This window comes from Heterodontus francisci, chromosome 20, assembly GCF_036365525.1.
Source record: "Heterodontus francisci isolate sHetFra1 chromosome 20, sHetFra1.hap1, whole genome shotgun sequence".
NCBI classification, from domain to species: Eukaryota; Metazoa; Chordata; class Chondrichthyes; order Heterodontiformes; family Heterodontidae; genus Heterodontus; species Heterodontus francisci.
Genome location: NC_090390.1, coordinates 11,434,450 through 11,460,223, shown reverse-complemented (window position 1 = coordinate 11,460,223; position 25,774 = coordinate 11,434,450). Strand labels below are relative to the sequence as shown.

At 44.2% G+C, this 25,774-nt stretch overlaps 1 protein-coding gene across 4 annotated transcripts in view; it reads right to left on the bottom strand.

Moving 5' to 3' along the window:
• Window positions 1-8,469: 8,469 nt before the first annotated feature.
• Window positions 8,470-25,774, bottom strand: part of dna2 (DNA replication helicase/nuclease 2) — a 130,648-nt gene continuing 113,343 nt past the window's right edge. For 2 of the 4 annotated variants that reach the window (XM_068052384.1, XM_068052386.1), the window contains 4 exons: window positions 22,937-23,026; window positions 18,382-18,567; window positions 16,175-16,321; window positions 8,470-9,857 (listed from right to left, as the gene is read on the bottom strand). In XM_068052384.1, coding sequence (XP_067908485.1) covers window positions 9,810-9,857; window positions 16,175-16,321; window positions 18,382-18,567; window positions 22,937-23,026 — 471 coding nt within the window. In that variant the 3' untranslated portion in view covers window positions 8,470-9,809. Of the gene's footprint in view, window positions 9,858-16,138; window positions 16,322-18,381; window positions 18,568-22,936; window positions 23,027-25,774 lie in introns of those variants that run through there. The other 2 variants (XM_068052385.1, XR_010977040.1) reach the window with 2 other exon arrangements.

Here is a 25,774-nt window from a genome sequence, read left to right as displayed (position 1 = left end):
ATTCTAACAATTTACCCACCACCGAGGTCAGACTGGCCAGCCTATAATTATTTGGCCTATCCCTTGCACCTTTTTTAAACAATGGTACAACATTTGAGGACCTCCAATTCTCTTGTACCTCGCCTGTATCTAGTGAGGATTTGAAGATGATCTTCAGTGCATCTGCTATTTCCTCCCTGGTTTTCTTTAACAACCTAGGATACAATCCATCCGGTCCTGACGATTTATCCACTTCCAAGGATGTCAGACCCTCTCGTACATCTTCTCTCATTATGCTTATCGTATCTAATATTTCATACTCCTCTTTAACTACAATTCCGCATCAACCTTCTCCTTTGTGAAGACAGAGACAAAAGACTCATTAAGAACCCTGCCCACATCTTCTGCATCCACGCATCAGTTCCCTTCTACATCTCTGATAGGCCCTACCCTTTCCTTAGTTATCCTCTTGCTCTTAATATACTGATAAAACATCTTTGGGTTTTCCTTGATTTTTACCTGCCAATGTCCTCTCTTTGCTTTTCGAATTTCCGTTTTTACTTCACCCGTGCACTTCCTATACTACTCTCGGTTTCCTAAAGTATTAAGACTTTTGTGATTGTCATAAGCTTTCATTTTCAGCTTTAATTTACCCTGATAACCAGGGGGCCCTGGGGACATGCCTATACTGTGCCTGTAGTATCTCGCTTTTGAATGCCTCCCACTGGTTTGCCACTGATTTTCCTACAAGTAGCTGTATCCAGTCCACTTTCCCGAGGTCACTTCTCAGTTTCGTAAAACTTGCCTTCCCCCAATTTAGAACTTTTCCTCCTGTTTTATCTTTGTCCTTTTCCATGCTAAAACTATTATGGTCACTATCTCCAAAATAGCCACCCACTGCTACATCATCCACTTGCCCAGCTTCATTACCGAAGACTAAATCTGTAATTGCACCCCCTCTCATTGGACTTGTTACGTGCTGGCCAAAAAAAGTTCTTTTGAATGCAGTTCAAGAATTTTGTCCTCTCTGTGCCCTTCACACTGTTTGTATCCCAGTTGATATTGGGGTAGTTGAAATCTCCAACTATTATTGCCCTATAGTTTTTGCACTCAGAAATGTGCCTCCATATTTGTTCTTCTACCTCCCTCTCACTATTTGGGTGTCTATACTGCACTCCTAGTAGTGTGGCTGCCCCTTTTTTATTTCTGAGCTCCACCCATATGGCCTCATTTGATGATTCATTTCGCATATCATCCCTCCTCAAAGCTGTTATTGATTCCTTAACTAAAAATGCTACACCCCTTCCTTTTTTATTCCCCCACTCTATCCCGCCTGAAAACTATATCCAGGGATGTTGAGTTTCCATTCCTGTCCCTCTTTAAGCCAAGTTTCCATTATAGCAATGATATCATGTCGCCATGTGTCTATCTGTGCCCTCAGCTTATCGGTTTTATTTACTACACTCCTTGCATTTAAATACCCTTTAACACTGCCAAATTCCTGTGTTGCAAACTTTTTAACCTTTGCTTCTTCTGTCTTTCAGAGTCACTAGCTAATTTTCTGTCTCCTGTTCCCTGCCCTGAAATTGTCCTATCTAAGACTCAGGTTCCCATCCCCCTGCCAAACTAGTTTAAACCTTAACAGCACTCGCAAACCTTCCTGCAAGGATATTTGTCCCAGACCTGTTCAGGTGTAGACCGTACAGGTCCCACCTTCCCCAGAACCAGTTCCAATGCCCCAGAAATGTGAAGCCCTCCCTCCTGCACCATCTCTCCAGCCAAGCATACATCTGGTGTATTTTCCTATTTCTATATTCACTAGCACGTGGCCTTGGGAGTAAGCTGGAGATTACTACCTTTGAGGTCCTGCTTGCTAATCTCATTCCTAACTCCCTAAACTCAACCTGCAGGACCTCATCCCTCTTTCTTCCTATGTCGTTGGTACCAATGTGGACCACAACCTCTGGATATGCACCCTTGCCCTCGAGAATGCTCTGTAGCTGCTCGGTGATATCCATGCACCAGGGAGGCAACATACCATCCTGTAATCACGTCTGCGACCACAGAAATGCCTATCTGTTCCCCCAACTATAAAATCCCATATCACTATTGCTCTCTTGTCCTTTCTCCTCCCTCCCTGCACAGCTGAGCCACCAATGGTGCTCTAGTCATGACTCTCGCTGCATTCTTCAGAGGAACCCTCTCTCCCATCGGTACTCAGAACTGAATACCGGTTAGAAAGTAGGATGCCCTCCGGGGACTCCTGCACTACCTGCCTTGATCTTCTTGTCTGTCTGGCAGCCACCCAGTCCCTCTCTGCCTGTGCTTGCTTAAGCTCCAAGGTGACCAACTCCTGAAACGTGCTATCCATGCAGTTGTCTCTCTCGTGGATGCACTACAGTGACTCCAGCCGCCGCTTGAGTTCCGAAACCCGGAGCTCAAGCTTCAGCAGCTGGTGACACTTCCTGCAGGTGTGCTTGTCAAGGACACATGGTGCGTCCATGACTTCACACATACGACAGAAGACACATTCTGCTTGGCCAAGCTGCCCTGCCATTACTTAGCTTTACAAACTAATTATTACTAGTGTAATAAGTGGAATAATTTACCAGTTACTTGCCAATCAGCTTCTTCCCCTGTACCCTGGAGGCTGAAAAGGCATAAAAATAGAAACCAAAGAGCACCTCCCTCCCCAGCCAGTGAAATCCCTCACACACAACTAACAGCCTCACTCTGTAAGTGCTAAAGTTGGTGGTGGATGGGGTGCCAATTAAACAGGCTGCTTTGTTCTGGATGCTGTCGAGCTTCTTGAGTGTTGTTGGAGCTGCACCCATCCGGGCAAGTGGAGAGTATCCATCAAACTGATGATTGCACAATGTTCAGCACCATTTGTGACTCCTCAGATAATGAAGCAGCCCATGTCCGGATGCAGCAAGACCTGGACAAGGCTTGGGCTGGTTTGTGTCATGTAGGTGATGGACAAGCATTGGGGAGTCAGGAGGTGAGTTACTCACCGCAGAACGCCCAGCCTCTGACGTGCTGTTGTAGCCACAGTATTTATGTGGCTGGTCCAGTTCAGTTTCTGGTCAATGGTAACTCCCAGGTTGTTGATAGTGTTGTGGGGGATTCAGCGATGGTAATGCCATTGAACATTAAAGGGAGATGGTTAGATTCTGTCTTGTTTGAGATGTTCATTTCCTGGCACTTGTGTGGTGTGAATGTTACTTGCCACTTACCAGCCCAAGCCTGGATCTTGTCCAGGTCTTGCTGCATCCGGACATGGGCTGCTTCATTATCTGAGGAGTCACAAATGGTGCTGAACATTGTGCAATCATCAGCGAACATCCCCACTTCTAACCTTATGATGGAGGGAAGTTCATTGATGAAGCAGCTGAAGATGGTTGGGCCTAGGACACTACCTTGAGGAACTCCTGCAGTGAGATCCTGGAACTAAGATGATTGACATCCAACAACCACAACCATCTTCCTTTGGGGAAGACCCGGATTAAACAAATGGTGATGAGCAAGCCTGGTTAGTCACCTTGAACTTGGAGATCAACAGGTGGCATATCTCAAGCAATCCTGTGTAGGTTCCTCCACCGTGCTGATATTTAGCCAATGAACATCCAATCTATTCCTCCTTTACATAGTTTACTCATGTCCCCTGGTCCTCCCCGATCTGTTAAACTGGAATAATCTGTCAGAGCGGCAGGAAGGAGTAACAGCAGAGTGGGGCATAAAGAGTGCAGGAGAGAGCGAGATGTCTCTGCCAGTGCAGCGGGAAGGAACGGGAGATAAAGAGCGCAGTAGATGGCGAGAACGAGACTTCACTGCGAGAGGGCGGGAAGGAGCAGGACCGGGCATAAGGAGTGCAGGAGAGCGCGAGACTTGACTGCAGAGCAGTGGGAAGGAGCAAGAGCAGAGCGAAGGAGCAAGAGCAGAGCAGGACAAACCAGGCACCAGTCTGTAGGTTCAGAGCCCGCATTCTCTTCCCCAGAGCACAGTGGAGGCAGGGTCATTGTATATTTTTAAGGCTGAGTTAGATAGATTTTTGATTGACAAGGGAGTCAAAGGGTACGGGGGTAGACAGGAAAGTAGAGTTGAGACAACAATCAGATCAGCTATGAAAAACCAAATGTCAGAGCAGGCTCGAAGGGCCAAATGGCCTACTCCTGTTCCTAATTCGTATGTTTGCATAGGGGCACCCTTTAATTATTAGCTGAATTTGCTGACAATGCAACCATTAGGTGGCGCAGTAGTGGCACATGCACAAATGCAGCCTCATCGACTGAAATGTCACTGTCTGCGACGTCTTGGCCAACTGTCAATAATAAAGATGGTGCTGCTCAATTTGACAAAAAAACTAATTGAACCCAAACCCCCTCAACCCTCAATGGTCACCATCGCCACCTCCACACAACGTCAACAGTACCCAGCTGCCTCCCACGATCACCCCTTCTCTTCCACGCTCCCTCCCACGATCGCCGTTTCAGTGCCCTGCTCCCTTCTGCAATTGCCGCTTCTCTTCCCTGCTCCCTCCCATGCCCACCTATTTGCCATTCCTTCCCACCATTCACTCCCCACCCTGCCACCCAGAGAAGCGGGGGGAACAAGCGACGATGGGGGGGGGGGGGGTGGGGGATGCAGCGAGCAGTGAAATGGAGTGGCAAGCAGGCAGGTGTGGGGGAGAACAGCGGGAGGGAGCAGGGAAGAGAATTGGCTATCGCAGGAGGGAGCATAACACTGATGGCAGGGAGGGAGACAATATTCCAGATGCAGTCTGACCAGCAACCTGTAGAGTGTTAAAATAGTGTCCTTTGATTTATACTGAGTGGTTCTATTAATACAACCTTTAATTACAGTTTCTCTATATTGGTCATGAAACTTCAGTGATCTCTGCACAATAACACCAAGATCTTTTCATCTCGAAACCTTTTGCTCCCTGCAAATGTACATGTATTCTGTGTTGGCCCAACTGAAGTGCATGACACTACATTTATCTAAATGAAACGCCATTTACCATTGTGTGACCCATCTCCGAACACATCTTAATCTGTTCCGATTAAAAGTAATTGACCTGAAATTTAATTGTTTCCCTCTTCACAGATACTGCCGGCCTTGTTATGCAGCTCCAGCATTTTCTGTTTTTATTTCAGATTTCCAGCAGCTGCAGTATTTTGCTTTTGAAAATTTTTCTGGATTTGATTGCACTTCTCTACTGCCTTAATCCTCAGCTGTATGGCGAGACATAGCTCCAGGCAGATAGGAGGGATGATTTGGATACAAAAAGTGCAGGAAACAATAAGAGAAAATACACCAAAAAGGGTACTGAAAACTAGTCAGGGCTGCAGGGTTGATATGTGAATGCAGAGAGCAGAATTATCATGGAATAAGACACACTAATTAGAATGAAGGGTCATGACAAACTTGGAATTAAAGGCTCCTTAGACAGCACCTTCCAAACCCGTGACCTCTACCAACTAGCAGGACAAGGGCTGCAAATGCATGGGAACACCACCACCTGCAAGTTCCCCTCCAAGTCACACACCATCCTGACTGGGAACTATCTCGCCATTCCTTCACTGTTGCTGGGTCAAAATCCCGGAACTCCCTTCCTAACAGCACTGTGGGTGTATCTACCTCACATAGACTGCAGCGGTTCAAGGCGGCAGCTCACCACCACCTTCTCAAGGGCAATTAGGGATGGGCAATAAATGCTGGCCTGGCCAGCGATGCCTACATCCCATGAATGAATAAAAAAAAAAGTGGATAATCTTTCATCTGAAACAAGTACAGAACCAAGGGGACAGAAAGGAACAAAAAGGGAAGGTCTGTGATGGGGTGGAAGGTAGGAGCGAATAAATACAAAGTCAATGATAGTGCAAGGCAAAAGAGGATTGTAATTGGACAAGTTTAACAAAAAAACAAGACAGGTCTAGAGGAAGTGTAAGTGGTTACTCAGAACAGAAGGGAAGTATGGAAAATCTGGCAAAGAAAAGCATTCTGTGGCCCAGGAATTTTTCTGGCAAACTCCAGCGGCTGCCAACCACCCATGTATAAGGGATCCCCACAACTTCTCCACTCCACTCAGAGTGGATCACAGAGGAACCATCGTACAGAATGTTGAAAGGGGCTGGGAAGGGAAAATGTTTTTAGTGGTGGCATCACGCTGAAAGTGGTGGAAATGGTGGAGAATGATCCGTTGAAAGTGGAGGCTGGTGGGGTGGAAGGTGAGAAAATGGAGATTCTATTATGGTACCTTCCACAAACAAACAACTTCTGCAATGTCTTCATTTATCCTCTGCTCAGGATTTCCATCCACCATGGTTGACAGAACCCATGACCCTGTTCATCCCATTTCCTGCATTCAACCTTCCTCTCTTTCCCAGAACCATGATTGGGTTCCACCCCACCAGCTTGCACAATCAATAGATCATCCTCCACCATTTCCACTACCTCCAGGGTGATGCCAACACCAAACACATCATACTCCTTTCCGCATCCAGCATTTTTGAAGGGACTGTTCCCTCCACGACACCCTGGTCCTTTCTTCCCTCGTTCCCTTTCCATGCAAGCACAGGAGATGCAACACCTGGCCTTTCATCTCCTCCCTTCCCACTGTTCAGAGCCCAAAACATTCTTTCCAGGTAAAACAGCAGTTTATTCGAAGTTCTTAGTTCCAACTTGGCATTTGATTAAGTGCCACATAACAGGCTTGCCAGCAAAGTTAGAGCCAATTGAATAAACGGGACTGTAGCAGCATGGATAGAAAATCAGCTGAGTGTCAGGGAACAGAGTAGTTGCGAACAGTTGATTTTCAGACTTGAGGTAAGTATATAGTGGGGTCGGTGTTGGGACCCCTGCTTTTCTTGGAGGAAGGTTTAGGGGAGATGTCAGAGGTAGGTTCTTTGCACAGAGAGTGGTGGGTGCGTGGAATGCACTGCCAGCGGTGGTAGTAGAAGCAGATACATTAGGGACATTTAAGCGACTCTTGGATAGGTACATGGATGATAGTAGAATGAAGGGTATGTAGGTAGTTTGATCTTAGAGTAGGTTAAAGGGTCGGCACAACATCATGGGCCGAAGGGCCTGTACTGTGCTGTTCTATGTTCTATATTAATAACCTAGACTTGGGTGTACAGAGCACAATTTCAAAAATTGCAGATGATAAAACTTGGAACTATGAAGAGGATAGTAAACATCAAGACGACATAGATAGGCTGGTGGAATGGGAAAACAAGTGGCAGATGAAATTTAATGCAGAGAGGTGTGAAGTGATTAATTTGGTCAGAAGAACAAGGAGAGGCAATATGAAATAAAGGGTACAATTCTACAGTGGGTGCAGGAGCAGAGGGACCTGGGGGTATATGTGCACAAATCGTTGAAGGTTGCAGGGTAGATTAAGATGGTTAATAAAGCATATGGGATCCTGGGCTTTATAAATAGGGGCGTAGAGTACAAAAATAAGCTAGTTATGATAAACCTGTATAACCTGTCATTGCCTGAAATTTGTGAGACGTGAATGCTATTTTGCCAGTTATCAGTCCAAGCCTGAATGCTGACAAGGTCTTGCTACATGTAGGCATGGACTGCTTCATTTCTGAGGATTTGTGAATGCAAGCGAACACTGCAATCACCAGCAAACATCCCCACTTTTGACTTTATGTTGGACAGAAAGTCATTGATGAAGCAGCTGAAGATGGTTAGGGATAGGACACTACCTTGAGGAACTCCTGCAGCGATGTCCTGGGACTGAGATGATGGGACTCCAACAACCACCACCGTCTTCCTTTGTGCGAGGTATGACCCCAACCAGTGGAGAGTTAAGAATGTCAGGGTTGGTTAACATTTTCAGAGTACCAAATAGTGGACAAGAAACAATGAGATTTGTAGCAAGTAACAGAACGGTAACAACTCGGGACTTCAACTAACCTGAAGTACACCAGAATAAGACAAAAGTTTATTGTCAAAGTAGGAGCTCTTTGCAAGGGGAAGATGGTAGCAAAGTGGTAATGTCACTTCAATTCAGAGGCCCAGACTAAAGCTCTGAGCACCTGGGCTTGAATCCCACCATGGCAGATAGTGAAATTTGAATTCAATTAATAAAAATCTGGAATTAAAAGCTAGTCTAATGGTGACTGTGAAACCATTGTCGATTGTTGTTAAAAATCCATCTGGTTCAGTACTGATCTTTAAGGAAGGAAAACTGCTGTCCTTACCTGGTCTGGCCTACATGTGACTCCAGACCCACAGCAATGTGGTTGACTCTTAAATGCCCTCTGAAATGGCCTAGCAAGCCACTCGGGTCAAGGGCAATAAATGCCGACCTAACCAGTGATGCCCACATCTCACAAATGAATAAAAAAAATCAGACTCCCCATACTGTGTATCCCTATTATTCCCTTCGAAGGAGTTCTCATTGCAGAACAAAAGATTTCAATGTAAAACTGAAAAATGACGATTTATTAATTTTGCTAACAATTTAATCTTTATTGAATTTATAAAAATTGTAGTGCAGCTCCAGCATCAACTTGCATTAAGATTGGTACATCAGCAGGTATGGTACTTAACAGACGGGGGATTCTTTCAATGGTAATTAGCTCATAACTGCTTTCGGAAATCTCATCAATTGTACATTATACAGACAAAGTTACCCCCAATCTCTGCGTACCAGAAATAGTGTTCCCCACTGCACCAGACATAGAGGTCCCCACCCCAGTGAGCCAGTGTTCACCTCTTCCATCCCCACGCCCCACATCCCACCCCCATTATATGACTAGGATTTAATACACCTCTCATGTCCACTAAGCACAATAATGGTTGAGAAGGTGTGGACTGTTTATCCTCCACTGTTGAATGAAAAACAAAATGGTTATGTTGTGCACGCTGTACACAGCAAAGTCGCACAAAAGTAGTAAACGGGATTTCTGTAAATAGTTTGGACATACGTGGGATGAGTGAAGTCCAAACACGTTAAGAACTAAAATTCCCCATCATAGCAACAGCCAACAAAGTCATCTAAAATGTTTCAAACTATCACAGTGCTACAATATGGTCAGGGAGGGATGTTACACCATTAGCACACTGTTTGGGGGATGTCACACAGTGATAGGATAGAGTCTGAGTTGGGCATTGCAATAATGATTTGGGGGTGTTACACATTAACATGATGCGCTTTGGAGGATGTTACATGTCAATGAATTGCAGTGTGGGGGGGTTGTTGAACATTAACATGATGCAGTACGGGGAGGGTACACGTAAATGGGGATGGTACACGTAAATGGGGATGGTACACGTTAACACGATGCAGTATGGGGATGGTACATGTTAACACGACACAGTTTGGGAATGTTACACGTTAATATAATGCAGTATGGGAATGTTGTACGTTAATACAATGCAGTATGGGAATGTTGCAAGGTAATACGTTGCGGCTTGGGGGCTTTACACGTTAATATGGTATGGTTTGGGGTGTTACCATTAGGTTAGGGCAGTGGAGTGTGTGGGCAATGAACATGATTTTGAACATTATGCAGTTAACTTTAAATGACCCAGTAGTGATTTGACAGTCTTGGACATCGAAGTAATGTTAAAGAAATTCAAATCTATTCAGAACTGACTGAACAGAAATTATCACATTGCTTAATTAGTTGAAACTTGACTTTTGGAGATAATAGATCCAACTGACTGACAGACTTAAGACCACAGCAGCAGTGCTTATCCAGGAAGTAGACAGAGGTCGAGCTTTGGCGTAAACATGTTCTTGTCATAGGCATGTACCACTGAGCAGCAGCTCACCACATTCACTTTATTCAGGACAAAGAACGCAGTCATTTCACAGAAGTAATTGTGTGTGCTGCAGGGGGAAGGTCAATGATGTAAAGCTGGTTAAGGAAAATGAGGAAATGTCATGATCATGCATTGTGGAGAGACTGAAGTCCATAGAATTACTCAGCTATGAAGTGAAATTAGTAACCAGTCATGGCCAAGGCTCCCTGTGCATGAAGACAGTTAAAGTGTCAGCAGTTGGCAAAGTTCCCAGACTGGTGCATACAATCCTATAGACAGGCACCAGTCATCCACACGAAACCTGTGATCACACCACAATAATTTGTCAATTTTCCTATTGGGCAAAGGAACCTGAGGCATTTTTTGGATCGAGAGGTAGGGGGAGCATAATGAGCCAGGAACTTCTTGTTAAATGAAAACGTGAAATCACAGCAATATCTGCTCCCAGCTGTACAAAAAGTGACCTCACTTAACACGACACCCCCAGAAAAGACAGGATAGACAGACCCCCGCCTGCGGGACAACCCAATGCCCACCCCCGTTTGCTGGAGGGCCCGATGTACATAGAATCATAGAATGGTTACAGCACAGAAGGGGACCATTTGGCCCGTGGTGTCCATGCCAACTCTTGAAGAGAAACTCACCTAGTCGCACTCCCTGCCCATTTTTTCTGTTCAGGTAATTATCTAGTTCTCTTTTGAAAGCCGCAATTGAACAGCTTCCACCACCCACACTCATGCAGTGCATTCCAGATCCTAACAGACTGATTCAAAGTGTTCAGAAAAGATAGGGAAGGCAAAAAGGGAGGTCGGTTGGCAGTACTGATTAAGGGAAGACATTGTCGTGTTGGAAAGAGGATATCCCTGAGGGGGCAAGGACAGAATCCATTTGGTTAGAGTTAAGAATCAAAAGGTGGATATTATGCTACTGGGGTATTCTATAGGCCTCCAAATAGCGAAAGATCAAGGAGCAAATCTGCAGGGAAATCAGAGATGTGCAGGAGCTATAGAGTGGTGATATTGGGTGAATTCAATTACCCAAATATCAGTTGGGATGTTAGAGTAAAGGGTAAGGAGGGGGAGGAATTTCTGAAATATGTTCAGGAGAACTTCCTTGACCAGTATGTTCTCATCCCAACTGGAAAGGAGGCATTGTTGGATCTGTGCTGGACAATGAGGTGGACCAAGTGCCTGTGGGGTACACTTCGGCAAGAGTGATCATCGTATCATAAGGTTTAGATTAGTAATGGAGAAGAGCAAGGAACAATCTAAAGTAGAAATTCTAAATTGGAAGAGGGCTATGTTCAATGTAAATGGGGGGATCTAGCGAGGGTAAAATAGAACCAAAGACAGACAGGAAATAACTGCAATGGTACAATGAGTGATCTTGAGGGAAGAGATGTTTCAGGTACAGGCAAGATGCAATCCAACAAGGGGATTTTTTTGGGGGGGGGGGGGGGGGGAAGAGATGGGGAAGCTAAAGGAACTAAAGCCAGAGCTCCTTGGGATGTCTAGGGAAATAGAGAATATGATGAAACAAAAAGAGGATGTACGATGCATGTCAGGTGAATTCAAGTGAAAACCAGGCCATATACAATAATTTGAGAGGGGATGTGAAGAGGAAATTACGACTGGCAAAAAGAGAATAAGAATAGAATGACAGTTAACATAAAGGGAATCCAAAAATCTTCTACCGACATGTAAATAGTAAATGAGTAGTAAGAGGAAAAGGTGGGACCTATAAGGGACAAAGACGGTGATATATGCTTAGAGACGCAGCGCAAGGCGTGAATACTTAATGAGTACTTTGTATCGGTGTTTACTAAGAGAATGGCTGACAAAATATCAGTAGAAGCAGAGATGGTTGAGGTAAGGGATAAGGTGAAAATTGATAGGTAAAATGTACTGGAAAGGCTGGCTATGCTGAGATTGAATAAGTCACCTGGCCCAGATGGCTTGCATCCAGGTTGCTTAAAAAAAAGTGGGGCTGGCGGTAGCAGAAGGGCTTGCCATAATCTTCCAATCTTCCCCAGATACAGGAGAGGTGCCAGAGGATTGGATGGTTGCAAATGTGACACCCTTATTCAGAAAGGGTGTAAGGACATTCTAGTAACTACAGTGGTGGGTAAGGTTTTAGAAACAATAATCAGGGGGAAAAAAATCAACAGGCACTTGAGAGGTTTGAGTTAATTAGGGAGAGCCAGCATGGATTTGTAAAAGACAGATCGTGAATTGAATTTTGTGAGGAAGTAACAGAGAAGGTAGATGAAGGGAAAGCAATGGATGTTGTCTATATGGATTTTAAGAAAACATTTGACAAACTACCACATAAAAGGCTGGTTAACTAAATTGAGGCTCATCCAATAGGAGGGTCAATGTCAGCTTGGATAAAAGCTGGCTTATAGACAGAAAATAGCAAGTTGTGGTCAGTGCTTGTTTCTCAGACGGGAGGTAGGTAGACAGTGGTCTTCCCCAAGGTTCAGGGCTAGGACCACTGCTTTATTTTTGATGTACATAAATGTCTTGGATATTGGAATACAGTAAAATTTAAAAATTTGCCGATAACAAACTTGGTGCAACAGACAGTGAGGATGATTTCAATTGCCTGCAAGAAGACACAGATAGCCTGGCAGATGGAATTTAATAGAGAAGTGTGAGGTATGCATTTTGGCAGAAGGGATAAGGAGAGGCAATATAGACTAAATGGTATAGTTCTAAAGAATGTACAGGGACAGAGGGACCTTAAGAGTTCATGTGCATAGATCTTTGAAGGTAGCAGGGCACATTGAGAGTGCATACGGGATATCGGGCTTCATTAATAGTGTTATTGAGTACAAAAGCAGGGAAGTTATGCTGAACCTTTATAAAGCTCTGGTTAGACCCTAACTTTATTATTTATTTAGGCGATGTGGGCGTCACTGGCAAGGCCAACATTTGTTGCCCATCCCAAATAGCACGAGAAGGTGGTGGTGAGCTGCCTTCTTGAACTGCTGCAGTCTATCTGGTGCGGGTACACCCACAGTGCTGTTAAGGAGGGAGTTCCAGGATTTTGATCCAGTGACAGTGAAGGAATGACGACATATTTCTGAAACAGGATGGTATGTGGCTTGGAGGGGAACTTGCAGGTGGTGGTGTTCCCATGCATCTGCTGCCCTTGTTCATCTAGGTGGAAAAGGCCGCAGGTTTGGAAGGTACTGTTGAAGGAGGCATGGTGAGTAGCTGCAGTGCATCTTGTATATGGTACTGGTCACTATACTTTAGGAAGGATGAGTGTCCTTGAGAGGGTGCTAAGGAGATTTAACAGAATGGTTCCAGGGATGAGGGATTTTAGCTACAAGTTTAGGTTGGAGAAGCTGGAGTTGTTCTCCTTGAAGCAAAGGAGGTTGGGGGAGATTTGAGGTGTATGAGATTATGACAGGTTTAGACAAGGTAGACAAAGAAAAGCTATTCCCATTAGTTGATGATACAAAGACGAGGGGACACAGATTGAAGGTTCTGAGCAAGAGATGGAGGAGGAATGTGAGGGTGAACTTTTTTTATGCAGTGAGTGGTAATGACCTGGAACTCGTTGTCTACAAGGGTGATGGAAGCGGAGACAAAGAATGATTTCAAAAGGAAATTGAGGGAATTAAGAGGGAATTAAGTTTGCAGGGATACAGGAGGGGAATGGGACTGACTGGATTGCTCGATAGAGAGCCGGCATAGATTCGATGGGCTGAATGACCTCCTTCTGTGTCGTTACGACTATGACTCATCTGTCTGGGCTGCATCTCAGCTTAGTTTCCATAGAGTCATACAGCACAGAAACAGGCCCTTCGGCCCACCGTGTCCGCGCCGGCCATCAAGCACCTATCTATTCTAATCCCATTTTCTAGCACTTGGTCCGTTGCCTTGTATGCTATGGTGTTTCAAGTGCTCATCTAAAGACTTAAATGTTGTGAGGGTTCCAGTTTCTATCACCCCCTCAGGCAGCGTGTTCCAGATTCCAACCACCCTCTGGGTGAAATTTATTTTTCCTTAAATCCCCTCTAAACCTCCTGCCCCTTACCTCAAATCTATATCCCCTGGTTATTGACACCTCTGCTAAGGGAAAAAGTTTCTTCCGATCTACGCCCCATATAATTTGGTATACCTCAGTCAGGTCCCGCCTCAGCCTTCTCTGCTCTAAGAAAAACAACCCTAGCCTATCCAGTCTCTCTTCATTGCTGAAAGGCAACATCCTGGTGAATCTCCTCTGCACCCTCTCCAGTGCAATCACATCCTTCCTATAGTGTGGCAACCAGAACTGTACACAGTGCTCCAGCTGCAGTCTAGCTAGCATTTTATGCAGCTCCATCATAACCTCCCTGCTCTTATATTCTATGCCTTGGCTAATAAAGGCAAGTATCCCATATGCCTTCCTAACCACCTAATCTAACTCTGCTGCTGCCTTCAGTGATCTATGGACAAGTACACCAAGGTCCCTCTGACCCTCTGTACTTCCTGGGGTCCTACCATCCATTGTATATTCCCTTGCCTTGTTAGTTCTCTCAAAATGCATCACCTCACACTTCTCAGGATTAAATTCCATTTGCCACTCCTCTGCCCATCTATATCGTCCTATAATCAAAGGCTTTCCTCCGCACTATTTACGACACCACCAATTTTCGTGTCATCTGCAAACTTACTGATCATAACTCCTATATTCACGTCTAAATCATTAATGTACACTACAAACAGCAAGGGCCCCAGCACCAATCCCTGTGGTACACCACTGGTCACAGGCTTCCAATCGCAAAAGCAACCCTCAACCATCATCCTCTGCCTCCTGCCACTACACCAATTTTGGATCCAATTTGCCAAATTGCCCTGGATCCCATGGGCTCTTACCTTCTTGAGCAATCTCCCATGCGGCACCTTATCAAAAGCCTTACTGAAGTCCATGTAGACAGCATCAACTGCTTTACCCTCATCTACACATCTAGTCACTGCCTCAAAAAACTCCATCAAATTTGTTAGACATGATCTCCCCCTGACAAAGCCATGCTGACTATCTATCCCTGATTAATCCCTGCCTCTCCAAGTGGAGATTAATCCTGTCCCTCAGAATTTTTTCCCAATAGTTTCCCTACCACTGATGTTAGACTCACTGACCTGTGATTACCTGGTTTATCCCTACTACCCTTCTTGAATAATGGTACCACATTCACTGTCCTCCAGTCCTCTGGTACCTCTCCTGTGGCCAGAGAGGATTTGAAAATTTGTGTCAGAGTCTCTGCAATCTCCTCCCTTGCCTCACATAACAGCCTGGGATACATCTCATCTGGGCCCGGGGATTTATCCACTTTTAAGCCTGCTAAAACCACTAATACATCCTCCCTTTCAATGCTAATTTGCTAAAGTAGATCACAATCCCCCTCCCCAATCTCCACACCTACATTGTCTTTCTCCATAGTGAACACAGATGAAAAGTAATTATTTAAAACTTCACCTACGTCCTCCAGCTCCACACACAGATTGCCACTTTCATCCCCAATGGGCCCTACTCTTACCCTGGTTATCCTCTTGCCCTTAATATACTTATAAAATGCCTTGGGATTTTCCTTTATCTTGCCCAACAGTGTTTTTTCATGTCCGCTCTTCGCTCTCCTTTTTTTTTTAATAACCCCCCTACACTTTCTATACTCCTCTAGTGTCTCCGCTGTTTTCAGCGCTCTGAATCTGCCATAAGCCTCCTTTTTTTTCCCCTTATCCAATTCTCTATATCCCTTGACATCCAGGGTTCCCTGAACTTATTGGTCCTACCCTTCACCTTAACGGGTACACGTTGGCCCTGAACTCTCACTATTTCCTTTTTGAATGACCCCCACTGGTCTGATGTAGATTTTCCTACAAGTAGCTGCTCCCAGTCCACTTCAGTCAGATCCTGTTTTATCACATTGAAATCGGCCTTCCCCCAATTCAGTACCTTTATTTCCGATCCACCTTTCTCCTTTTCCATAACTACCTTAAATCTTAGAGTTATGGTCACTATCCTCGAAATACTCCCCCACTGACACTTCTACCACTTGTCTGGCTTCATTCCCTATGATCAGGTCCAGTACCGCTCCTTCTCTTGTAGGACTTTCTACGTGCTGGCTCAAACAGCTCTCCTGGATACACTTAAAGAATTCCAGCCCCTTTAAGCCTTTTGCACTAAGACTATCCCAGTTAATATTGGGGAATTGGAAATCCCCTACTATTATTACCCTATTATTTTTACACCTCTCTGAGATTTGCCTACATATCTGCTCCTCTATTTCACCCTGACTGTTTGGAGGCCTGTAGTACACTCCCAGCAAAGATTTCTTACCCATTACTTCAATGCCTGATCTCTGACATTTATACATCCTTTATTCTCTAAACACATTGTCGCTTGTAAAGGATATCATTTCTTCAGTCTTCAAGTGATCCAGTAATTTTTTGAGGGGAGCATATTGACACAATGTCGACATGCATCCAATCATTACCAGCTTGTGCTTGGGTCGAGTCAGGGCTACATTGAGTCTTCGCCAGTCCTTCAGTAACTCTCCTAGCTGTTAAGAAAGCAAGTTTAGTGCAGTTATCTCCTTTCACTGTGGAAATATCATGCACGATACATGCAAGTCAAGCAGTTTCAGGTTTGTGGTTTTACTACAGATTATATTTATATATATATAAAAATTTTAAACCTTTTTTGTTCAGATTTGAAGAGAAATCCAAATCAAAAACATACAAAGCCACATCACGTTCACACTGCCTCCTCCACTTACTGTCCAGCCATGTCCACTCTTCCGCTGATGATTCCTCATCTTCTATTGGGTTACATGCCCTCAGCGCACTCAACCTTCAGCTCTGAGCACGATGACTGAATGATATATCCTGATCGCTCTACAGCCTTTGATAGGGCAATGAAATGAGTGTTTCTCTCAATTCTAACTAGCAGCTAATAGCTCTCAACTTTGACAACCTCCAGCTATAGTCCTCCTCAATCCATTGACATTTTTCACCTCACTGTTTCCTTCCCACTCACCTTACAATCTGATTCAGCAATGAGAGAAGTTTATGCCTCTTTTCTTGAGAAATATTAAATCTCTGCAGTGGCCATGTGTTGAAGGTTGGAATAGTACTGCACAAACCTGGAATGGCTTCATTGACATTTGTAACAGAATACAAGAAACAGTTTCTCCCGTAACCCATCATATCCTTTCTTGTCTCTCTTTCTCAACACTTCAAATGGTCAATCTTCCTCTGAACTTTGCCTTACCGTTCACATGGCATGATGTCTACCACACTTCTTCCCCATATATCCTTAGTGTGCAAATTAAGGACTAGAACAGCCTTCTGTTCTCACTGATTTCCAGAACCTCAAAACTGGAACTCAACTCCTGCAGATTTCCTTTCCCCTAGAACTGTTCAGCTTAGCTTCCCGAGTGATAATTTCTCAATTCACTTCACCTTCTGATATTCTTGCTTCTGTGGGCCCTAGTCATTCGTCTAGGCTTTAAATGGGTGCCTACAACTGTAAACCCCGAAAGAAACTCCAATTGTGAATCACTTCATCATGGAGCATCCTTTTAAAGGTTGGAACCATTTCCATTCCAATGAAATAGCCTATTTGGAGGGGGAAAGGCCGTCAAACCAACAGCCACAAAGGCTCACAGTTAATAATTACAATTACAGATGATTTTGAAATAAGGTTGGATATTAAAAACAGACCCAGCTATCATGGGTTGATGTTAACATCCTCCCACTGGATTACACAACAGTTGCATAGCATGAAATAAAAACAAAGTGCTGGAAATACTCAGTAGGTCTGGCAACATCTGTGGAGTGAGGTGCAGAGTTAACGTTTCAGGTCTGTGACCTTTCATCAGAACTGGCAACGGTTAGAAATATAATACGTTTTAAACAAGTAAAGCAGGGGTGGGGTGGGGAAAAGAGAACAAAAAGGGAAGGTGTGTGATAGGACAGAGGGCCACATTTCTGTCTTTGGCCTGCTACAGTGTTCCAGTGAACATCAACGCATGCTCGAGGAACAGCACCTCATTTACCGATTAAGCACTCGACAGCCTTCCGGACTGAACATTGAGTCCAATAATTTCAGAGCATGACTGGCCCTTTTTTATTATTTTATTTTGTTTTATCATTTTTTTTTTAAACCATGTGCCTGCCTTAAACTGGGTTTTTCATGTTAGTGCCTTTGGCTAGGGCTGTTCATTATTCTGTCATTAACACTCTCTACACTAATGCTTTGTCTTTCACCACACCATTCGCACACTCTCTTTTCCTATGCCCCATGACCTCCTTGTCAGTTAATCTCTCTGGCCCCCTGTCCTATCACACACTTTCCCATTTTGTTCTCTTTCACTCCCCCCACCCCTGCTTTACTTGTTTAAAATCAATTACATTTCTAACCTTTACCAGTTCTGATGAAAGGTCACAGACCTGGAACGTTAACTCTGCTCCTCTCTCCACAGATGCTGCCAGACCTGCTGAGTATTTCCAGCACTTTGTTTTTATTTCAAATTTCCAGCATCCACAGTATTTTGCTTTAATTTTAGATCCATAACATGGATTTGTAACACTATACAGTAACAGGTGTCAGTTCACTCACCTTTCCCTCACTGTTACTCCTAACAAAGGACACAATGATAACACTTTTGTCTCTCCCCTGGTACCTGTCCACCGTATTGACCTCAACGGCACTGAAGGCTTTGTCCCGCATCAGCACGGCTGATATTGCTTTAAGTTGCAGTCTGTATGGTGCAATAATCCCAATGTTACAGGGTCTGCATCCAGCCTGTATACAAAACAATCCATGAGTGCAGGTCAACCACAGAAACATCAAACACAGCTTCCTTCCCACTCTAGGAAAACTGTCGTACCTACTGTCAATTTACCAAACTACTTTTGTGAATGAATCAACAGATCAATTTAGAGCATTAGGACATTTATAGGGTTTTAAAACATTTAAAGCGCATTGATTATTTTAAGAGTAATTAATTATTAAGAGTAATAAATTATTATTTGTATTAGTTATCAGCTGTCTCAACATTCTTGCTTCAGAATAAGATTGCGGGTTAGGTCCCACTCCAGAAAGTTGAGCACATCATCTAGACTGACACTCCAGTGCAGTTCTGAGGGGGCGCTGCACTGTGGGAGGAGCAGGACTGAGGGGGCGCTGCACTGTGGGAGGAACAGGACTGAAGGGGCGCTGCACTGCGGGAGGAGCAGGACTGAAGGGGCGCTGCACTGCGGGAGGAGCAGGACTCGCGGCTGAAGCGGGGGGGGGGGGGGGGGGCGCACTATAATAGGTGCAGTTTTTTGGATGAGACATTAAACCAAGGCCCCATCTGCACTCTCAGATAAATGTAGAACAAGAGCACAGGAGTTCTCTCCAGTGTCCTGGCAAATTTTTATCCCTCAATTAACATTACTAAAGCACATTAGCCAGTCATCATCACACTGCTGTTTGTGGGAACTTGCTTTGTGCAAATTGGCTACATTACAACTACACTTCAAAAAGTACTTCAGTAGCTGTGAAGAGCTTTGGGGACGCCCTGAGGTCATGAAAGGTGATATGTCTTTCTTTTGTTCTTTATGTTGAATATTAGGCTAATTATTTAAATTGGATTATCTGAAGAGATTACCTAGAGTTTTAGGTTATTTAAAAGTATTAAATTATTTACATTATCTGGTGTATAAGACTACCCAAAGTACTCTAGCTGAGTTTGGAAGGCCTACTAGACAGAAAGCAGGACATCAAAGTTATAAAGCTCAAGAGTAAACAAGCAAATCAGAATATATAGTGGTTAGATAATAACCAAGGCTGGTTTCCAAAAGCCTGATTGTAGGAGGCAGAAAAGATTGCAAGCCAAGGAATGCCACAGTCTGGATATTTTCAAACGTATTGGCTAGAGTTTTAGTGTCTTAGTCCCTCACTCCCATCTAAAACATAAAGCTGATCCTATCTTCATTTGACATCTAGACAGGACCACCATCCAGGAGGGTCAGTGGTCAGGAGTGGGGACCTTGGCTTAATGACTGTCTCCTTTTATTGTAGCTGGCACTACGACCAATTGTGGTGGGAGCAGCTAACAAACCAAAGATTGAAACCTTGATTCTTCCTATCAGTGCAGTTCAGTACAACATACTACAGTCACCCAAGGAGCTAAACTACAGAGTGTGGGAGAAACTCTTGACTTTCAGTATAATGCCCAGACATTGCACAGAAAATAAACCAGCTTCGGTTAAGTGAGCAAACAGAGGAACAAACTGAGGTACATTTTGCATACCAAACTAGACAGGAGATCCACCTCACTGGGGAGGCTGCATTATTCACATGAGCTAAGGAAGCTAAAAGAAATGGTTAAATTGCTACACCGTCCCACAGTCCTGTGAGGATCTGAAGGAACCAAATCAACGCAGCATTTCAGGCCGATGACCTTTGTTCAAATGATTCAGTTCTGACAAGAGGTAATTGACCTGAAACGTTAACTCTGTTTCTCTCTCCACAGATGCTGCCAGACCTGCTGAGTACTTCCAGCACTTTTTGTTTTTATTTCAAATTTCCAGCGTGCGTAGAATTTTGCTTTTGTATTAGTGGTCTCTCCAAAACCCTGTATAATTGCAGCAAGACCTGAACAAACACTTTGCAATGAAGGCTAACATACCATTTGCCTTAAATAAAACCAGATTTCCAGCATCTTTCATACCATTCATCTTCCTATTTGGTTGCTCAACCTGCATGTTAACTTTGTGCTGTGTACAATGTTACGACCAGGTAAGAAGGGGTCTAGGGGCTCTCTCTCAGCCTTTGCCTGGTTTAACCTTAACAGGGTTTAATTTTTTAAAATACCGTGTTTTAGCTCCCCCTCAGTGAATCCTTGTTCACTGCTTTCCAATTGAAAGGCAAATAAAATCAAATCAGACAGGTTTTCTTAGATTTGAACAAGAAAGGTGGAAGTTTATTATTCTTAAACTGTAATTCAGTTAACGACTACGCAACAGACCATGCTAGCATGCATACATGATGAACACACATGCAGATAGAGACAGAAAAAGTGAAAGGAATAAAGGGGAAAAGTCTGAGGCAATATCTGGTAGTTTTTTTTTTATACAGTCCTTTGTGTTCAATGTGGAGTCTTTGGTTGCTGGTAAGTCTTGCTGTTCACTGGGGCCCAGTGCACGCTTCGACTTGTTTCGATGTAGCAGTCTTTTCTCTCGCGGTTTACATGTCTTCAGTGGGTCCGGAGGCTTGTGAGGAAGCGAGAGAGAGCTAGCCAGGAGAGAGGCTGTCTTGTTCCAGGTTCTTGTTCTGCAGTCTGACCAAACTGTCCTGTGAGCACAATTCAAAACTCCAAGTTGGGCAGCATGTTAGTCATGTGACTAACTGTTTAACAAATTTCTGCATTTGTGGATTTCGAAGCTCTCAGTGGGGGGCGGTGCACTGCTGTCTCTTACCCCAACAAGATGTGGATCAACATTGCCTAGCCCAATCTCTGTTTATTGAATCAGTGAGCATTTCTTTTGTCTCTCCAAGCACGGTCTCTTAGTATGCAAATGTCCTCCAGGCAAGTGTCCAGTGATCTCTTTTAAAACAAGTCATTTCTTCACTCCAGCAACAGTTTAAAATTAAGGTTCATAAATTAAAAAAAATTAAAATATGACAAAATTAATATGCCTCATTCTGGCAGGTGGGGGGTCTTCATGACAACAAGGAAATCCAAATCCTTCTGAATACTAACATTTACTAGTCTCTCACCTTCTAAAAAATATTCTGCTTTTCCATTTTTTCCAAAGTGGATAACTCTCACTTCCCCACATTATACTCCATCTGCCACCTTCTTGCCCAATCACTTCACCTGTCTACGTCTCTTTTGCAGCCTCTTTGCATCCTCCTCACAGCTTACTTTCCCACCTGGCTTTTCACTGTAGCCACCTTCAGCTAATTCATTAATATGGATTGTAAATAGCTGAGGCCCAATTACTGATCCTTGCAGCAACCCACCCCAAAAATTACTTGTTTATCCCTACTCTGTTTTCTGTCCGTTAATCAATGCTCAATCCATACTAATATATTAACCCCCAACCACGAGCCTTAATCTTGTGCGACAACCTTTCGTGTGGCACCTTATCGAATGCATACTGAAAATCCACGTATATTACAGTCACCGTTTTCACTTTTATTTACCCTGCTAGCTACACACTCCAAAAATTCTATAAATTTGTCAAACACAATTTCCGTTTCATAAAACCTTGTTGACTCTGTCGAATCATAGTAATGTCCCAACTGTCCTTAATAATAGATTCTAGCATGTTCCCTACCTTAACTGGCCTATAACTCAGTTTTCTCTCCCTCCTTTTTTAAATAACGGGCTTATGTTTGCTACCTTCCAAACCACTGGGCAAATTCCAGAATCAAGAGAATTTTGGAAGATCACAACCAGTGCATTCACTATCTCTGCAGCCACCTCTTTTAAATCCCTAGAATGGAGGCCATCAGGTCCTGAGGATTTTTCAGCTTTTAGTCCCATTAATTTCTCCAGTATTTTCCTTTACTAATATAATTACTCAAGTTCCTCACTCTCATTAGACCCTTGGTTCCCCACAATTTCTGGAATGTTGTGTGTGTCCTCTAATGTGAGGACAGACAAAAAATAATTAGTTAACATCTCTGCTATTTCCACACCCAACATAAATTTGCCTGTCTCTGCCTCTAAGGGATATGCCAACATTCATATTCACTGATTTTTTTTTTTACACACTTGTAAAAGCTCTTACAATGTACTTCTATATTCCTTCCTAATTTAGCTCTCATTTTCTATTTTCTCCCATCAATTTCTTGGTCACCCATTCATCTTGCGCGTGCACATACCCTCTCTAAATATGTACGCACGCACGCACATCCTACTGTCTCCAGAAAGCTTCAATTAGATAGGGACACTTCAAATACCTCACTCACTCGATTGATTCCATTTGACCAATTCTGAAACCAGATCAGAAAACATTGTGTAATGTGCAGAGGCACTCCCTAGAAATATTAACGGAAGATGGCGGAAGTTGTTTACACTGACTGCTGCTTTTGTTATGAGTGCTGTTTGCTCCAATATATCACCTTGGCACTAATCAGTGTGATGCACAGAGTTCCCAGAGTCAGACACACATACCTTGAGTAGCACTGTTGTCAGACAGTACACCAGTTCAGCTTCGGTCAGGTTACTCAGTCCGCATTGTTCGTCCATCTCTGGGGCTGGTACCTTGCACATAAGGCAAACATATCAGGCCCCAAATAAAATACACTGTACAAAAGTGTGTAGCAAATTATATCCAACAGTTAAGAGCACGTAATGCACAGCCAAATCCCACAACAACTTGTATTTTCATAGTGCCTTTAACATAATAAAGCTTCCCAAGCAACTTCACAAGAGCTTTATAAAGCAACATTTGACACCAAGCTACATAGGATATTAGGGCAGATGCCCAAAAGCTTGGTCAAAGAGGCAGGTTTTACGGATGTCTAAAAGGATGAAAGAGAGGTCGAGTGGTTTCAGGAGAAATTCCAGCCCTTAGGGCCTAGAGAGCTGCAGGCACAGTCATCAATGGTGGAGCAATTAAAATTGGAGATGTACAAGAGACCAGGATTACAGGATTGCAGATATGAGGGTTGTGGGGCTGAAGGAGATTACAGAGACAAGGAGGGGCAAAGCTATGAAGAGATTTGAAAACAAAGGTGAGAATTTTAAAATCTAGGCATTGCTTGACTGGGAGCCAATGTAGGTCAGCGAGTGCAGGGGTGATGAGTGAACTTGAGTAAGGACATGGACAGCAGAGTTTTGGATGACCAAGTTTAAACAGTAGAATGTGGGAGACCAGGCAGGAGTGCGTTGGAATAGTCGAGTCTAAAGGTAATGAAGGAATGGAGGAAGATTTCAGCAGCAAATGAGATTAGATGGGGCGAAGTCTGGCAATGTTAGAGAGGTGGAAACAGGTGGTCGTAGTGATGGCATGGGTATGTGGTCAGAAGCTCATCTTGGGATGAAATATAACACAAAAGTTGCAAACTGTCTCCTTCAACCTCAAACAGTTGCCAGGGAGAGGGATGCAGTTGGTAGCTAGGGAATGGAGTTTGTGGCGAAGACCAAAGACAATGGCTTCAGTCGTCCCAATTTTTAATTGGATTGAATTCCTACTCATCCAGTACAGGATATCGGACAAGTAGTCTGATAATTTAGAGGAATTGAGAGAGGTGGTGGTGAGGTAGAGCTGGGTGTTATCAGCTTACACACGAAAACTGACACTGTTTTGAATGATGCCACGGAGAGACAGCACATAGATGAGAAATAGGAGGGGCCAAGGATAGATCACTGGGGAACACCTGAGGTAACGGTGCAGGAGCAGGAAGTGAAGCCAATGCAAGTGGTACGTTGGCTATGATTAGATAGATAAGAATGGAACCAGGTGAGAACTGTCCCACCCAGCTGGACGACAGTGGAGGTGTTGGAGGAGGCTGGTGTGGTCAACTGTGTCAAAGGCTGCAGACAGGCCAAGAAGGATGAGGAGGGATTGTTTACCTTTGTCACGGTCACAAAGAATATCAGTTGTGACTTTGATAAGAGCAGTTTTGGTACTGTGGCAGGGGCAGAAATTTGATCGGAGGTATTCAAATATGGAGTTCCAGGAAGGATGGGCATGGATTTGGGAGGCGACCTCACATTCAAGGTCTTTGGAGAGGAAAGGGAGGTTGGAGTTGGAGCAGATTGTTTGCAAGGCTCAGAGTGGGTTCAGAGACAGGTAATGACAGCAGATTTAAAGGAGATAGAGACAGTATCTGAATAGAGAAAACTGTTACTATCAGCTAACATGGGAGCCAGGAGGGGAAGTTGGGCGGTCAGCATTTTAGTGGGAATAGGGTAAAGGGAGCAGGAAGTGGGCTCATGGACAAGATGATATCTGAGAGGGCATGAAGGGAGAGAAACTAAAGAAAAATATGAGTTCATGGCCAGGACAGGGAGGGGATCTCAGGGGAGGCCTGCCCCGTGGGCTAGATTAGATTACAGCACTGAAACAGGCCCTTCGGCCCACCGAGTCTGTGCCGAACATCAACCACCCATTTATACTAATCCTACACTAATCCCATATTCCTACCAAACATCCCCACCTGTCCCTATATTTCCCTACCACCTACCTATACTAGTGACAATTTATAATGCCAATTTACCTACCAACCTGCAAGTCTTTTGGCTTGTGGGAGGAAACCGGAGCAAACCCACGCAGACACAGGGAGAACTTGCAAACTCCACACAGGCAGTACCCGGAATTGAACCCGGGTCCCTGGAGCTGTGAGGCTGCGGTGCTAACCACTGCGCCACTGTGCCGCCACTGGCTAGTGGGGAAGAAAGCAGCAGAGACAGCTGATGAAATGGTCTCACACAGAAGTTACTCAAAAGAATTGCTTTGCCACTTCGCCTCTTCGGCTGCCACTCTCGCCCTCCACCCCGAGGGCCGCTCTCCCCCTTTCCTCCTGCTCTGTTGTCACTGCCTCAGATCCACAGCTGTTTTCTTATCAAGTGCCTGTGTGTGCAAGTTGCCTCCTTACAACACTCCATTTCTCTGGAATTCTCTGCCTCAGAGAGTTGTGGAGGCTAGGTCACTAAATGTATTTGAGGAGGTAAATAGATTTTTGAAATCTTGGGGAGTCGAGGGTTAGGCAGAGCAGGCCCGAAAGAGAAGTTGAGGACTGGGACAGATCAGCCATGATCTTATTGAATGGCGGGGCAGGCTTGAGGGTTGAATGGCCTACTCCTGCTCCTATTTCTTATGTTCTCATTTCCATATTGAAGAGTAAGAAAAAAATGGGAACAGTCCTGAATGCAGTGGTTTTAATACTGCACAGCTGAGCAGGTAATGAATGGAGGCTCTGTGTCAAGTGCCAGAAGGTTGGGGGAGGGGGGGCTCCGGGCCATGTTATGAGCATCAGTGCTGCTGAATTACATAGATTCCAGATT